Genomic DNA, 17,996 nt, shown 5'->3' on the forward strand with positions numbered 1-17,996 from the left:
ATATGTACACACAGCGTGAGAGTGGAGCAAGAGGGAATTTTGATAAAAGCTGTCGAGATTATAAAATTAATATGAGAATCGATTTTATTATTCGATGATTTAATTAACGGGAGAAACTAATTCTACAACAACGCAGCTTTGTTGCTCGGTTTAATTACAAATCATTGGGATAGAAATTTTCGATTAAAAATTGATATATACATAATTTTATTATTTTTAACGACACAAATATAAATGGAGATATATATCTTTTTGTGTTGAGTAATTCGTTGTTGTTGGCACGTTAACTTCAGGTACAGAATTCGAGAGGGATGTTTATTTCACGGTCTACTTACACATGCCATTGTGTCTGGAAGCCTGATGATTGGCAGTGGCTATTAAAAAGCTACTCTCATATGCAAGTGGATATGATGGGGAAAAGCTCGAAAGCACAGCTGGAGTGGACAGCAATCGCTTCATATATATAAATATACTTGTCTATATAACTATATATATATATATATATATGTGTGTGTGTGTGTGTGTAGGTAAATGTTCGACTACATATAACCATTTTAAACTCTGTGTCGAAGTAAAATTAATGACTTTAAATTCTGATAATCCACTGTCAATTTTTCAATACAAGAGTCGGGGTTCAATTTAAAGTGTTGTACTGTTTTAATTTTCCGATACTCAATAGGGTAATTTTTAAATTTCTATTTTTGTCGAAAAAAATTTAATTGAAAAAAAATATTTTAAAAAATTTTGCGTCAATGCATCAAAAAAATTTTTTGTTAAAAAATATAATGACTGCAAGGTTGCTAGTTGTTATTAAATTTTTTAATAAATTTATAGGTAGAAATAAATATAAAATATGAAATTGATGATTAAGCTGGAAAAGAAGTAAAAATGAAATTCGCAGATTGGTCAGAAAAAAAAGCTGTGACTAATATAAATATTAAAAAAAAAAAAAAAAAAAAAAAAGAGAAAGGCCAACATGTATGATGTACTCTTAATTGTATTTGTAATGCTCTGTCAGCAGGTTTTTATTCATATCACGGAATCATGGAAATTATAATCAAATATGCTGATCAAGATAAAGTAAGAATAAAGATAATTGCATTGAAAAAAAAAGCGAGGATAAAGGATAAAAATAATAAAAAGGTTAATTTGTATAAGAGGTAGCAGCAATTGGTTTAAAGTTTTAAATAAAAAAATGTCTAACCTGAATGTTGAACCTGTGGATTTTGGCGCTGGGCGATAATCTCAGGATTTTATATCTCGGTTGTCGGACTGCAGTCGGGATCGTAATCGCCGGAATGTGAAAACAAAGAGAGGAGCAAAGAATGGATCGATCAGTGCTCAGTGCCTATACTTGGCGTATGGAAAGACCCATGAAGATGATCCTCGATAAAATCTAAGAATTTGTTGGCGGATCGGCGCATTGTCGCTGCGGGACGCGTGATAACAACCATATTCCTGTGGGAGATTCCTGGAAATAGAAGACACCTTTACTGCGGATGCTTTTTAGGACGTATTATTAAATAATTTTCATTTTTACTTTTATTTAAATATATTGCATGGAATTATTTCAAGTTTTATTATCAATATATTAATAATCTTACACGGTAATAAAATTAAGTGGTAATTGCCACATAACTCAGTTCTCTTTTTTTTAATTATGCGCAATAATATATATTTATCAAATTTTAATAATAATAATAATAATAATCATTAGTTTAATGTCGTATTCATAAAGTATTTATAATAATTAATAGGTCAATATTTAATTAAACTCATCATTAAATTTCAATATGATAATGTATAATTTGAAAAGTATCCCGGAAAAATGAATTATTAAAAAATTATTATTATTCTTCTCTATTAATGATAAAGTTTAAATTTAATTTATGTATTATTTTCTGTGAATAATAAAATAATTAAAATAATTTTTTAAGCCGAAAGTTTTTTAATTTAAATAAAATCATTATTAATTAAAAATTTAAATAATAAGAAAAAATTAAATTCTTTTACATCATAAAAAGATGTTTTTAATAAACGTGATAGCGATTAAATGCTCAATCACCATCAAAACGAAACCCAAGTAAAAATAAAAATAAAAACAGATGCTTATAAATAAATACCACGGATGATAAACTCGTCTGACAGAAAAAATGATTAAAAGTACTTAGATATAAATAAATAATTAAGTAACCAGTGGTACATAAATCTAAAGTGTTGAACGTAAAATATGACGCGAAACATGTGGATCAGGATCAGAATCAGCATCAGCATCTCTTATTCTTATTACAAGGCAAAAAAGGAGTAACATGATATAGCGGCTGTGGATCGTCGAGTCATCGTGGAGTCTTCTGGTTGTAGAGCGGACGAGCGTGCACCTAACCGGACGACGGGCTGCATTATATAGCACACAGTAGCGGGTTGAGTGAGAAAAATAAAAGCAAGGAGGAAAAGATACAGCAGATTGTATGTACGCCTAGTACTATCATATCATATCACGTGTGTGTGATTGTTTGCCACACATGTGTATTACTCAGGCCCATTACCCATTACTTAGTATTATATATTGTACATATTGTGTGGATCAAGAAGGGAAAGACATATATCGATGAAGAATCTCGACTGCTGATGATACTGACGTCGGGTATCGCAGCTATCAAATAATGCAACTGAGAGCTCACCAGCGACTTGGACGACCGCGGATGCCTCCAAGAAGGGCTGGGGGAGTCAGAACCTGACAAAGAGCCCGACTTTTCAGAGTCAGACGGAGAGAGACGGCTGTAATGCGGTGGGAAGAGGGAGTCAGCGTTTTCAGTCTTACCTTGTAATTTACTCACCGCGAGCCTCAGGCAATCCATCCTGTGGCATAACTCAGGGATGTGTTCATCCGGATCAAGAAATTGCGCCGAACAATCGCGAGCTTGTTCTGAATTCCGATTGTCGAATGTAACAAGACGAATTGTGGTCTGTGGAGGGAAAAATTCGCGAAAATTTTGAGATTTTTTTTAAATTACCTTCAAAAGTGTCTTTTTCATCATGGCGGGCTTTGGAGGAATAGAAAGAAAAATGAAGATGGCGGGCAGAGATTAAAGAACTGCCTGGTAAGTACGTACCTGGCGGTCGAGAAGTCGGGCCTCAATACAACGCTGCATACGTTTAGCTAAATTACACTTTATACATACCATTATTATTTCATGTATCCCTCTGAACCCTTTCGCTTCTGACGCCTCTTTCCTGCACACATCAGAGTGTCTCCCACCACAAGGTACACGCTCCGCCCTTTTCACACTCACCTCACTTTGGCTTCAATGTATCTTGCAAATAATTTTTCATTGCGAGAATAAAGACTGGCAATGGCTAAAAATCGACGGAACTTTGTGAAAATATTTTTTTATTCCACTCGAATTATTGAGGATCAATGCATCGGTCAGGGTATGATTATTTACGATCATATTTATTTACTTCGGCATCATATCAGCGAGGAAATTAATTGATAATGATCCATTGAGATCCAAGAACGATTTCTTACTTTGGTATGTTGTAAAATTATGAAATTCGAACTGAATTTCGGAGAAATTTCGTCTTTATTTTATTAAAGCGCATTTTTTTTTTAATAATGAGATTTTTTTTATTTTTTTAAGGATCATTGTTGCAGGAGAAAAAATTAATTAAATTATGAACTAAAAATTGTTTTTTTTTTTTTTTTTTTTTTTCACAAAAAAAAAAATAAGCAAATATTTTTTAAATATTCAATTTAAATAACATTAATAATGCATCCTATAGAGAGTTTTTTTGCAATATTATGAAGTGTATCAGAGCTCTGACCATGCCCAACAGGCAAAAATCATCAAAAGAGTAATTAGTGAGATCAATTAAAATTCCGCATTGTCATCTCTAATAAAATACGATCATTAAACTTTATTTATTCTGGTTTTTTTGTTTGTAAAAATTGATTATTATTATGTTTATTTTAGTAATTTGGTTTTACGGGTCGGAAATTCGGTATTGAATTTGAATAAATTGATTAAGATGCACGGAAAATTTATACCTTTGGTCTCAATAAAGACTCGAGAGTGAATAACGAGTGGAAGATTTATTAATGTTAGTGGTAACCGCGAAAACTAATAGACATCGCCGTTAAATCCAGGGATGGGTTTAGTGCTTCTTTTATTGCCAATTACTTTTCAATTACATTACAAGGTAATTAAAATTTTTGTTTTACTTCCGTAGTAGCTAACAAATTTTATTTTTGCCATAAATTCTTTGAGTAATTTAAATTTTATTAAAATCAGAATCATGCACTGAAGAAATAATTAATTTAAATGAAAATTTTTCATGATAATTGAGTTGATTTTTTTCATTGTGAAAAATTTCTAATGCACATATTTATGAGGAAAAAATTAATATGCTGTTAGCCGAACAAGAGAATTAGAATTGAATATTGTCAGAAAAAATGATCGAAAGGAGGATTACAATATATTTGTTAGTTTAATGTCAATAATGACAGAATTATAATGCCACTAATGCAGGAGGAGAGAAGAAAGATTATGACAAAATAGTAAAGAATAAATCGGACAAGCTGAGAGCTTATCATGGGCAGATTGATTACGGACTATTAACCAATCGGGCTCTGGGCTCCCATATTCCCGAAATTCATAAATAAACTTATATTCTGTGCACAAAAGAACAAATGTAATCGATTGAAAATACGTTAAGTACATTTCAGTGGTGCGTCAATATGCGACTCCTCTTCTCCCACGTGTTTACATCAACACATGCGTGGAGAATCGGCTAGAAATGGTGATGGTGAATATAACATCTGTCAACTGGATTGAATCCCTCTACTCTACTCGATTATACGGCTCCTATCCGACAATCACAATAAAACATCTCTATTTTCCCTCAACGAATATTATCATTCTTATTTTTATTTTTATTTACATTTTTCTTTATTCTCCCTTTCTATTTATAGTTAACGCTGTAATTTTTTCAGTCTTTTTTTGCGCATTAGATTCGGGGTCACCATGTTTATATTCGGCGTCTCAGCGATGGCCTGGTCTCCGTAATAAAGATCCCGGTGGATCGATACTGAAGAAAGAAATTATGAAAAGATGCTAGCGGAAGGAAAATGTTGGTGAGCAAGCCCATTCCCGATAACTGTTTCCGTCACGATCACCTTCCGCAGGAAATCGTCCGGAGATGTATCAAAGGAAAAAACGAAAATTACGTCTTTATATATTTCTTGACATATCTTTCTCTCTCTTGCTATTTTTTCTTTTCCCTCGTTTTTAATAAAAATTTTAAATTTCTAAAAAATTAATAAACTAAGCAACTGTTTGGCCTAAAATCCTTGTAGAGGATGCAAAAACGATTCGATTGGTATATAAAAATTATTAAAAAAAAATTTATCGAAAGCTTTGCTTTATAAAATTTTCATAATAAAATCGGGATTGTCAAAAAATATAAATTTTTTCCTTGCTTGGGTAAGAATCGAGAAACTTACTCTAAAATTTAGGGAACCATTTTTAGCAAAGAAGAGGTGTAGGAAAAAAAAAAATAAGAAAGAGACCGCGACGAAAAAAAAAAAAAGGTCGAAATAAGAATGAGAATAAGAACAAGAATAAGAATAAGAAAAAGACAAGCTGAGGCATTTCGTATTAGCCGACAGTGAGAATTACCTTGCATGCAATAAAGAAACAGAAACGTGAAGTGCCTGAAGTAAGGGCATGACGAATCGGGTCTGACGGTGGTGATTGTGTATGGAAATACGGAAAATTAAAAATTGGCAGAGTAGAGTTAATACAGTTTTGTCTGGTAATAATAACGTAAATCTCGGCTCCGGGATCTTTATTCTTTATTCAGGACTCGTCAGTGGCTATCGCGACCCGCTGTAGACTATTTAGGTTGAGGATTACGTGGATTTTTTTCGCCGAGTCGGAAATTATCGCCGGAAAATGGATGTGTATCTGAATAAAGAATATCTCTGGATAAAGAAAGCAATCATTTAGTGCAGAGCCATGAAATTGAAATGCTCTTGCTGAAGGAATAACTGTGTGAAATATTGAATAAGATAAAGGAGATATAAGTTTTATGCATTATATATTTGTATATAAATTTATATTTATATTTATATATTTATGTATATGTAATAAGTAAAAGTATAATAATCCCTCATAGACTGTTTCGAAACGAGCAAGAGTCCGGGTTCAGGGACAAACAGCCTGTATCGTAAATTCATCAGTATTACGTCCGATTAGCATACCAACTGGACTCACGAGCACACTGTCACACCACAACACAGGACAGCGCGACTATCATCCCTTCTACGTAACACTAATTTACAGATCTTTCTATCTTTCTCTTTTATCTTTGTTTGAGTGCTCTGTCCGCCTTACCTGTGCTGACGGGCCCGTATTTATATTATATTTTACATTTTACATTTTACATTTTACATTTTACATTTTTTACATGCTACGTGTGCGTATGCGAATGTGAGCCTGTCACTGTGCCATGGATTGCTAACGTTCTAAGAATGTCTCGTAAACATTGAGCTTGAAAAGTTTTAAGTATGATAAATTGAGTATTTAATAAATTGACCGTGACGTTGTTGAATACCGAGGATTAACAGCACATTTTTGTTTACTTTTTTATACACTCTTTTTCCTCTTTATTAATCTACTATCGTTTTCATTTAGTTTCGTAATCGACTACAAAGATGATTATAAGAATAAGAATTAGCTGGGGCTCCATAGTTCTAAGTGGTGATTTATGTAATTATCTATAGATAATATATAAGCTCATATGTTCTTTAATCCCTAATATTGATAGATTATCTAACTTTAGGTTATCAAGCTAATAAATGTGTTGGATACTTTTGCTAATGGGATTTACAAGTTTATTTCCCTTTTTTTTTTTTTTTTTTATTTTTATACTGATAGGATTTGGTTATATTTAACGAGTTTTATCAACTGTTAATAAATTGTTTTATTTATCAATATTTTTTTCAAGTTTTAAATTATTAATAAATATTTATTCAGATCCTTTTGACATTTTTTATAACCCCATAAAATTAAGATAGAAAAAATAATTTTTAATATTAAAAAAATTGATGAATTTCTTTTTAAATAAACTAATTAAAAAATCTTCTATCAGAACATTGCAACTTCATTAAAATTTCATAAAAAAATCCAAGATAAATTTATCTAAAACGAGCTTTTAGTGATAGTAAGCGTATACCTGGCGTGAAAAATGGCTGAGTTTTAGATCGATTTAAAAAGTTCGAGGCGACTTTTTCCCGGAATTTTTTCAGCTAAAAGAGTAGAAATAGAAGTGGTAGTTTAAATGTAAGAAAACAAAATGGATTTTCGATGAATGTAAAAGTAAAAGGCAAAGTGAGTTGAGATAAGAGCAGAGGGCGTAGAACTATCGGCTGACAATAGAAGAGCCATCAGGAATGGTCACGTCAAGTGTCGCAAATGGTTTTGAAAGTAGTGAAAAAGACAGTGAGTGAGTGAGTACAAATGTTGAGAGTACTGCTCTATATAATAGTGTCCCCGGAAAAGAGGATATGGGATAATAAAACGTGAGAGTTTAGTGTCGAGGTTTAGTTCCAAGCCCAGAGACTTTGCCGCTAAAGTATTCATATATGTGTCTGCAGATGGAAGGAGACAGAAGCATGAGTAGGGTTTGTGAGCTCTCCCCATTATCGGGAAATTAAAGGCAGTAACTCATCTCAACTCGACTTCTATTAGACTTTCCCCAGTGTAGCTCGGTCGCGTTCGCCCGATATTACTTTCGATATGAACCAACCACTAAATTAATATCCACAATGCACTGGCAATTATCAAGGGCCTTTATTCGGCTCCTATCCAGCAAAGTCGGGAGATCGCCATCGTCCTTCGAATGGCCTCTGCATCTGTGGTACTAACTAAGCCGAAGATACTCATATCAACCATCCGACAGTTGGCTTTGAGTTATGTTCGCACTAGAACCGCCATATCCATATCCGTATCCATATCCTCATCCCCATATTTAAGCCTAAAAGTGGCTAGATCTAGTAGTAGAGGTATATAATACAGCTCTATAATCTGCCTCGTCTTTGTCGTAATGCTAGTGATAGTTTGTTGATAGCCAGTTGATAGTAACCGTGAATTTTCATTTGTTCCAAGTTTAAGAGCTCCTCTCTCCTTCCCCCTTTGATTCTTGGTCTCGAGAGCAAAGGGCATAGAACAATGGAGCTGCTGGTTGAGGTGGTCGCGAATAATTTCGCACCCTCCGACGACTACTATTCTCCCTTCACATTTTTCATAACTCGTAATCACTTTGAATGTCGCCGCGTGGAAGAGCTTTCTCAAGTTTGAATTGTAATCGCGAGATAACCTTTGATACACAGTCTCTGCAGCGAACTTTTATCAATTATAAATTTTTTTTTTTCAACTTTACAGTCTGATGAATAACTTATCTGTTACTACCCAATATTAACCGCCGGCGAGTAAATAGTCTCATCCGTGACCCGTGACGGCGAGCTTTTTAAGGGTTTCAATTAATGAGTTCAATGGAATAATTATTTTCTTCTTACTGAAGGTAAGAAATAATTATTTTGCTGTAATTAATTATAAGAGTTTTACAATATTAATCAATAAATGAATTAATAAAAAATTTTTTTATCATTGAAAAAACTTAAGTTGAGAGATTTTTGTATTTTAAATGAACTGCATACGGAAAATGGAAAAATAAATTTGATTTTAGTCGAAAGTGGATGGATATATGTAAATATTGCGTCGTCAAAATGGAATTAGGGGTGAAAATGAGGAAAATGCGACGAGAAAGAGGAACTAGTTGTTTCATAAACATATTACGCTGTGAGATAATTTGTTTGCATACATTTAACAGGCTTTTTGCGCTAAAATCAGTATATCTCATCAGCAGGGCGGATTATTGGGGTAGAAATAGCGTCAGTGTAAGCATCAGCATGAACGGCAGCACCCAGAGATGAGCATCCACATAAGCTTTTGTGTTAATTACCCAAGTTCCAAGGAGTAATGGCCATTTTCAGACGTGAATCCAATTGGCGAAAATATATTTTCGAATTTCGCGTCAAGCCAATTATGCTTTATTTAATTAAGTGGAGTTGCCACGAGAGCACCGAGAGCTCACTCTTACTCTTTCTCATTCTCTTTCCCTCAGAGCCAACTTAATCGTTTTACGTAAAGCACAACCCCTACGAGGAATTAAAATCAAGTAGACAGAGACAGACCAGAAAGGGACAAACAGAGGGATGAAAAATACTCGTTTGCTCTAGCTCTGTTTGCGCCACTGCTGTCGTTTGCTTTGGAATCCATTAAACTGAGTGTCGGTCGTTAATTTTTGTTGGCCAAAACTCTTAACTATCTGAAATTCGCTGTTGTCATATGTAAACTTTGACTTTCGCTGAATGCTCGGTTGTTGTTTTTTGTTTCGCGCTCACCCTCCTGGACAAATTTATAACTTAAACAGTAAACAGTTACCCACACTCTCACTCCCATTCACACACTCACCTACGCCGGTAAATTGTTTTAGTTAAATAATAAATACCAAAACTCAGCAAAGCTTTAATTGCCTTAATTTGTTGCCGCGTCTGCGTTTTGTCATCAATATTGTTTTTTTATTATTATTATTAAAATAAAAGGAACTTCAGGTGTTTTATTTCTCCACTTAAAATATCCTCAATGATCTACGTGATAGACTTAATATTTTTACAACCTCGCTGGGGGGCTGCATATGTCGGATCACATATGATCGATTTGTCATACCCGGGATGACTGTCATTAAACCCATGGGGCTTAAGCATTGTGCTGTAATTTTAAATAGATGAACAGCACAATAGACTCCATCATCGGGTTTGGTTATTAATTCTATTATTTCGTAATGAAGGCTATTTTTTTTTTTTTTTTTTTTTTTTTTTCAATACATAACAATGAGAATGAGGCTATTTGATTTGGATTAGTATCAAATCGAACGAATGATTAATTGTGGGGTGTTTTTAATGGAGATTATTATTCAGCTATTTTTCACACGATTGCTATTGTGGGAATTTTCGGGGGAAGTATACAAAATGTAAGTTTGTTAATTATTAATTAATTAATTTATTTTATGAGAATAAATTTTGCTTCAAAATAAGTTAATTTAAATTGATAAAAAATAGTTTAATTGACTATAAATTTTGTAGAATACTTAAAAAAATTGCAAAGGATAAATTAAAAAAATTCTTACTGCAGCTAACCTCTTGAATAAAAAAAAAATTGGCAGATGTTCTAGGTTAATGAGAAAATACGAACTGATAAAAAATTTATAAGAAAACAACGAAAGAGAGATTCGAAAAGCAATAACTTGAATGACCAGAATGAATTGTAGATGGAGATTGGATTTATCTAATAAGAATGGGAGTATGAATTTAAATTACTATAATAGCAATAGTAGAATTTTAGTGGAGGAGATGGAGATATGGACAGGAATATAGATATAGATTTAGAGGTGAAACCTTATTGCCAATATAGTAGACATGTTTGATATGATGAAAGATGGTTCATTGTAGCAATTCCTGTTTAGAATAGCTTGTCTTCACTTCGGGGTTAAGGAAGCTGAACGGCAAATTGTTACGTTGTGGTTTGAGGCTGCACTAGATACAGATACTCAGTTGTACTGATACAATTGCAATTGTAAACCATCACGCTCCACTCTTGTAACAATGCATATGAAAATGTCCATATATATTCCGAGCTCTGTGATACAATATTTCATCTATTCTAAATATCACGGCAGTTGCTAGTAACAATGGCTATTTATTAGATCTAATAAAATTTCCGGTCTATTGGAATTATTTTTTTTTTTTAACAATCTACTGAATAATAATTAACCATTTTTTGTTGTTTATTCATTGATAGATCAATAAGACGAAGACAAATGTAAATATTTTTGTAAAAATAACTATTCAAACAATGATCCAGTGGATACATCGTTATGATAATATTTTAGCAACACAAATAGATAAACTCTCACATGCATTTGTCTTTTCAGTATCCATTGTATATGTAGCAGGAGCTGGAAGCTGAAAGCCGGGAGCTGGGCGAAGGGGACGTAGAGATAATACTGAAGAACAATGCATCATGTCTGACAGATAATTCTAAATCACTCTGTACACACCTGCGGCTCACTGATCTGACAGAATATTTAAAGTAGCCACTGCCGGTGTAATTTATTTATTTATAAACAAACTTAAAAGGTTATATTGAATTCGGACTGGCTTTGGTTTAATTAATTAATTAAATAAATTCTGGTAGTATCTCGGAATCGGGTAAATTAACATCCAGCGCAATTAAACTAGTGTAATTAGCACAGCCGTAGATTACGTAAGTAAAACAATCAAACGGTAGTTGTTGCAAAGGGTTCCCTGTTCAGGATGTTCCTTGAATTAGCCTCGGGGATGTGGTCTTACTGTGGATCCACTCACTTGCCGCTTTGCTTGCTTTTCATAGTTATACGCATCCAATTATTATCCATGATTGGATTAGGACATGTGTTGATTTCGAGTCTGTCTCTCTGTTATCTGAGCCCGGGTATTGACTCTATTTATCCTTTGAGGTTTAGGCTCGAGATGAGTTGCTACTGCTACTGCTACTGCCTCTGCTAAATCGGCGGAAGTTATCACGAGGCCTTATTGAAATTAATCACTTCATTACGGATATTTTGGACGGCAATGCTAATACCAACTGATACGTTTGTCTTCATATGGTTTCACTGGATTATTAGCTAAATTTCACGATAAATTAATGCGGAGCCGAATGATAAAGAGAAGGGGTCTTCTGTAGATCATACAAGTCTTGTTATAATTTTTTAAATTAATAATTGATTTTTTACTATAAAAAAATCTTCATTTTTAGCAACTTGAAAGCTCTCAAATAATTTTATAAGGCAAAAAAAAATTTTTTTTTGGTCAAAATTTAAATACTAAATTTCAAAATATATTTTCTAATTATTCGTGATATAATATAGTCAAGTATTGATTTTGTAACATGATACTGATGAAATTGGAGGATCTAAAATTTTATCACAAATCGGTACTCTCAACTGAATACAAATAAACCGACAGCAATTTATAATTACTAAGGATTTAAAATCAAATTACATAAACCAGACAAAATGAGTTTAATTATACACGTTAATCAAAATTAAACATTTATGAATTCGTTGGAGTCTCCCGCTGATTAAAGAGCAGATCGGTGTTTGATTATCAGAGTAAATTTATTTATTTAAAGGGAATTTAATTAAAAGTTTCAGAAAATGTCTCAGCAATGTTTAAGAACAATGCAGTCGTTAAACTGTTACAAATCAATGTGAAAGAGCACGGTGACCTGGAAAGGAGTTTGTATATAAGAACAGATACCGATTGTCCCGAGACAAAATGTCGGGAACAATAAACGTTTTTTTTTTTTTACTCCGTTTGTTCCTACTGTATTGTCATAACGTTTGTTTTTGTTTCGCTGTTCCGACTTTCTCGTTTCATTTTTTTAAGCTTTTTCCTCATGTTTTTATGCATACAGTTAATTATGCGCCATTTTTAAACAGCATAAATATAATGAATTTTTACTTGCCCCAATTTTTATTCAAATCCCACTTTTTTCATCAAATAAAATTACAATTTTATTTAAAAAAAAAAATAATAACACTCTCAGGAGAAGCTGGCTTATTTATAAATATAGTCAGATACTTAATAAGACTGACCTTTTAAAAAATTAATTAATAAAAACGTCAGAATAGAATCTATTCGAATTGAATATGAGCAAGTGTTTAACATATTTATAATCTCACATTAATCCATATGGTACGTATATATTCGAATATTGCTGAATATGATAATAATGATAATAATGGTGAAGACATTAACTAGAAAATTAAAACGTTAATGACAGTCGCTACTGTATAAATCATGACTTTGATTCGACGTGAGTGGAAAGCTTTTAGGATTAAATATAAAACAGAGACTAAATATTTAATAGAGATAAATTTGGTAAAAGTTTATTGTTACTGTTAAAATGCTGTATTAACTTCAGCTAGAGAAGTACCGTCAGCTAGTTGATGATTAATCTCCAGAGACGAATGAAAAATAAAACTAAAATTAAAATAAAGTTTGAGGATACGCATCTGGGATGAGATTACCGAACAGTTTTATTAACATAAAATAATAGAAAAAGCTTTATGATTCAGAGTTTTGCAATTCATTTAAAGATTTATCAAAATGTGTCAGGTTAATTTTTATTTTTATTTTTATTTTTTTTTAATGTTAATTTGATAAAAAAAAAAATTGAAAATTGCTCTTCAAAATTTTGAAAGATGTTGAGGTAAATCACTATCAAGAGCAAGAGATATATTTCTGCTCGGAAAGTTTGGTTGCATAATAAGTTGCCGGACAGATAGACAGATGATTAAGCGATGACAAAACAGGTCCCTGGTCCGCTTTTCCGTCCACATGGGAATCAAGTGTCATCGCGGAGGATTTGCTGGTGGAACCGAGAGAAATTGGATTGGAGGAAAATTACGACAGTGGCACTTCTTGGCGCACATGTGCCACCGAATGAGCATCAAAGTTGCACAAGGGTTGCTATCCATTGGATAGGAGGATAGGAGTACGTTAGGTATCAGTATAATGATAATAATGCTTAATGTCTGTCGAGGAATAAGGACCAGGATAGTCGGATCTTGTTTGTAACAAGTATGCTTCGACGTCGACGTACAACTAATCCGATGAATGGAATAGAGGTTTTAGAATAGAACAGAGGCGGACAAGGAGAGCAACAGATCGATACGCGATAGACGACGGGGATAGTGATCCTACGAAATACTAAAATATTAAATGCCAGATGGTGCTAAATTGGATTGGATGCTGATGGTTTCCTTTTCTTCGCTCCCATCAATAGACTAAGGCCGACCAAATAGAGTAACACTGTATTTTATTTTTATGATGCATTTCTGTTGTTCCCTTTTTATTTATTTCCTCAAAGTTAAGTTTATCTTAATTTTATAATTTTGTTTTCGTTCCAATACACTCAGCGGCGAAGTTACCCGTCTTCGGTCGATAATTCTACTCGAACAATCCACCTAGTTTGAAAAAGAAGTTAGTATTAGCAGTATAAAGTTCGGGGGAACTAAAAGAAGAACCAAGAACCTAATGTCCGGAAACTTGGGCGAACTGACTATGTTTTTAGCGTCTGGAATAGTTCTCAATGAGTTCTCATGGCTCCTAGCTAGATTTCTGTACTCTTATCGAGAACTTGTTGTATAGATAAACAAAAAGTAAGAGAGGCCGCCTATAAAAGCAGATTAACTTCATCACGTGATTTTATAAACTTTCAACTTAAATATTCAATAATTTTTTTTTCTGTACAACTGGGTCAAGTTTTTTTTTTTTTTTTTTTTTCAATCAACGAGAATAGGGGTTGTAAATACTTCTTTTCTGTTGTCGAAAAATTGCATTTTTTTTAATCTAAAAAATCAATTCAATTTTCGACGAATTTTTTTTTTAACTTTAAAAATTTCGAAAGACCTTTAAAAATTTTTTTATTGAGTTAAATTTAGGGAAAGCTCATTAAAAATTATTTCTAAAGTCTTGCAAATTAAAATTAAAAAAAAAAAAAAAAAAAGAGCGCGTGTTGAAAGCTCGTATTGTTGAACCAAAAATAGAATACAAGTAAAAAAATCTGATAGGTGCATCTATGCTATTTTTTATCAACACGCAATGGCAATATACACTCTGTTGTTGTCCATAACAATAATGCGGTATTATTACATACGTAAGTACACAACAACAGCAGCATCAGTCCTGGCTGGTGCAGAAAAACGCGGCAACACAGTGCACAATACAAAACACGTGTATTATATACATACCTCGGGTAGTCGTATATTTATTTAAGTTGAGTTTCTTTTCGCGTGTTCTGTCACAGTGTAAAAATTATGAACTTTCTGGTGAAGGATGAGCATGGCCGCGGTGTACCTCAGCCCAAGCGGTGTTATGCAGGCATTGTGCGCTCCCCAGTATCTATATGGTATGGTGTAGTGTATAATGCAAGTAACGAGTAGAGAGAAAAGAGAAAAGTGTAAAAGCGGATGGACGGCGAGAGGCGAGAAGAGAACACAGCGGGATGAAGGACGTTGAAGGTAAGATACCAAACTTCTCATCACCGGGGATTAAAGTGTTATTGCAGCGCAAAGCCCCGCGCGCTGGGTGGCATAGCGTGTTCTTCGCCGCTGTCATATTGAACGCTTCGTTGAAATAAAAAAAAAAAAAAAAATATATATATATATATATATATATATATATATATATATATATATATATATATATATATATATATGAATGTAGAGGTATACAAGTGGATGAGTTTGCACGTGGGATAACACGTGCGCGGTTTGCGTCGATATTGAAATTCGAAAACCACCGATGCGAGCCGCAGCCGAGATTAATTTTTACTTTTTTACTTTTTCTGTTCAATATAAATTTATCCTTTCTTTTTCGTTTTATTAACAAATTTTTATCACTCCCTTCAGTTGGTTGTACCTCTGCCTCTGAGAACACTAAATATCAACGTATAGGTGCGGAGAAAATACTTGCGTAGGAATCAATAAAAAATCGGTTTAATTTTTAATACTTTTATAGAAAAAAATCTACGAATTTTTTATATTTTTACAATATTTATCATTATGTGTCAGCCAAAAAATTTAGTAGTTAATTAAACTCAAAAAATATTAATCTATAGTCTCTTTTTAGAATTGTCGAAAAATAATCTATATTTTAGAACTCAACTCTCTTGTAACGAGAAAAATTAACGTCCATGCGCCACCTGTCGGAAACTCCCAGCACTACCTTTAATAAAAAATTATAAATGGATCTTTTAAAAATTTTTTTCACGGATGTATATTTCAAATTAACAGTTGATCTGCTTTACGAGGATTATTTTAATGATCGAGCATCCCTCGAGGGCAATTAAATATTTCTTAACCATCGTCAAAGGGCCCGGGCGGTTTAATTGTAAAATAAATCAACAGAATACCTCTGCAGCGTGTGATCGGTGTCACCCTTTAGCAGCCTCGGCGTCATCAGTACCAGCAGCCGCAACTTCTGTTCGGAAGAAAGCCAATCCTAATTAACGGCATTGATCCAGCTGTATTTGCATACGTAAACAGAGGGTCCACAAGCAAACCCTTCACTCAGATCTATGTGGTCCTCGATTCTTGATGGAAGCTCCAGGCTCCAGCTTTGTCGATGTTTTAGTGTTGGTATTGGAATTGGAATTGGTATTGGTATTGGTGTAGATGTACAATACCGGTTTACAGTGAATAGAGTAGAGGAAAAGGACCCGTACTCTTCCATTCTGGCAAAGGTGTTCACGGGTGAATGGCGTTTTCCATCCACGTCGAGAGTACCACCACCAGAACTGGAACCAGAACCAGGACCAGAGAGCCTCATACATAAATATGTACCTTCGACGACCGCGTTCGGAATAGTTGGCAAAACGGTATATACTCCGCAGAAAGTGTTGGTAGAATAAGTACAAAATCCTTCTGCAGGTTCTGAAGTGCCGGAGGAGGAGCATCACCAGGGAGCAGGGTGCAGAGGAAAAGTCGAGAGCAAAGAAATGGAGGAATAAGAGAGGAAAAGAGCGAAAAGATGACACGACCGAGCGGTATTTTCATGGATAGATCGACGCGCCCTCCGCAAACTTCCGTCGCGACCTTCCGACCGCTTCGGCACCTTCCATTAGCCGAATCCATCGAACCGTGTTCGAAGGAGCGAGAACTTGGGCCAAGTGAGTAGTCGACCGGGTACCGGGTCTTGCTCCATTCTTTTATTCCTTGTTTTTATTCCCCATTTTGTTCCTTTTTCTTTATCTTTGTCTGCGCTATACTTTACTCTCTATCGACTCACCCTCACCCTCATCCTCTTCTTTGTTTCCTTTCTTCCGCTGGCTCGTACACTCACGTCGCCCGCCCGTAACTCTTTATCCTCATCTTACTTTTTTACTCTTTGTGGCTTTTTCTTCTTTCTCCGTCTCTTTTATTTTTATTTTTTAGCTTCCTTCTGGCGTTCCCATTCCCGGGCCGTCCACTCCAATCACTTCGATCGGAGACACCTTTATTAACCCGGTATCGACTACCAAATAATCGTGCGCCCTCTGATTACCCGTCTGCGCCGACACTGTGATATTTAAACATTGTCCTTTTTTTATATTTCGTTCCCGTCCTTTTTCTATTTTTTTTTTCAAGCTCTTTGTGCAAACTTTTGATATCAATAACATGAGGAAAAAGGCGTGGAAATGAACATGAAAAATTATACGCTTTGTTTTTTTATTACATGGGAAAAAGGAAATAGTAATATTTAATATTTTACACAGTGATATCACTCTGATTTTTTGATTTAATGATAAGAAGCATATAATTTTCATTCTCAAGCTAAAATTGCTTTGATAAAAATTTATAATTTATTTTTTTGTCAATTTATCATTTGGTAATGATTCATCTGTTATCATAGCAAAATTAAATATTTAAAATTGAGCTATCAAAGTGACTCTGGTCGGTAAAAAATCCTCTTTCTCTTCAAAAGACCATCTTCCCTTAGAAAATTAGTCGCCTTGAACTTAGGCCGCTGAAATAGCCGATTCAGATGTAATGCAGGCACACATAGCACACATCCGTTGGAGAATCGAGTGCTCCGGTGCCTTCAATTCCGATTACACGGACCCGACGCCCACGATAAGCCCTTGCTGGGATCTTCGGCCACGGTTTAACCGCCATAATCGTACTCGATGGCGTATAATCATATACGTTATGCCGAGACTAAGTCTACGCCCTCCGTCTCTTTACTCTTTCCCTCACTTTTTATTACATACCTTTTTATTCACTACTATACCCGATACACGATACATTATACGTTATACGTTATACGCAACACATACTACATACATGTA

General features: G+C 34.1%; 1 protein-coding gene across 1 annotated transcript in view; it reads right to left on the minus strand.

Moving 5' to 3' along the window:
* Positions 1-17,996, minus strand: part of LOC141527647 (uncharacterized) — a 144,061-nt gene that overhangs the window by 46,253 nt on the left and 79,812 nt on the right. The window contains exon 4 of the mRNA XM_074243216.1: positions 1,205-1,471. Within this exon, the coding sequence (XP_074099317.1) occupies positions 1,335-1,471 (137 nt within the window). The 3' untranslated portion in view covers positions 1,205-1,334. The remainder of the gene's footprint in view (positions 1-1,204; positions 1,472-17,996) is intronic.

This window comes from Cotesia typhae, unplaced genomic scaffold (assembly GCF_013202065.1).
Source record: "Cotesia typhae breed Kobodo isofemale line unplaced genomic scaffold, CoteBio_Ctyphae contig_4, whole genome shotgun sequence".
Lineage (NCBI taxonomy): Eukaryota > Metazoa > Arthropoda > Insecta > Hymenoptera > Braconidae > Cotesia > Cotesia typhae.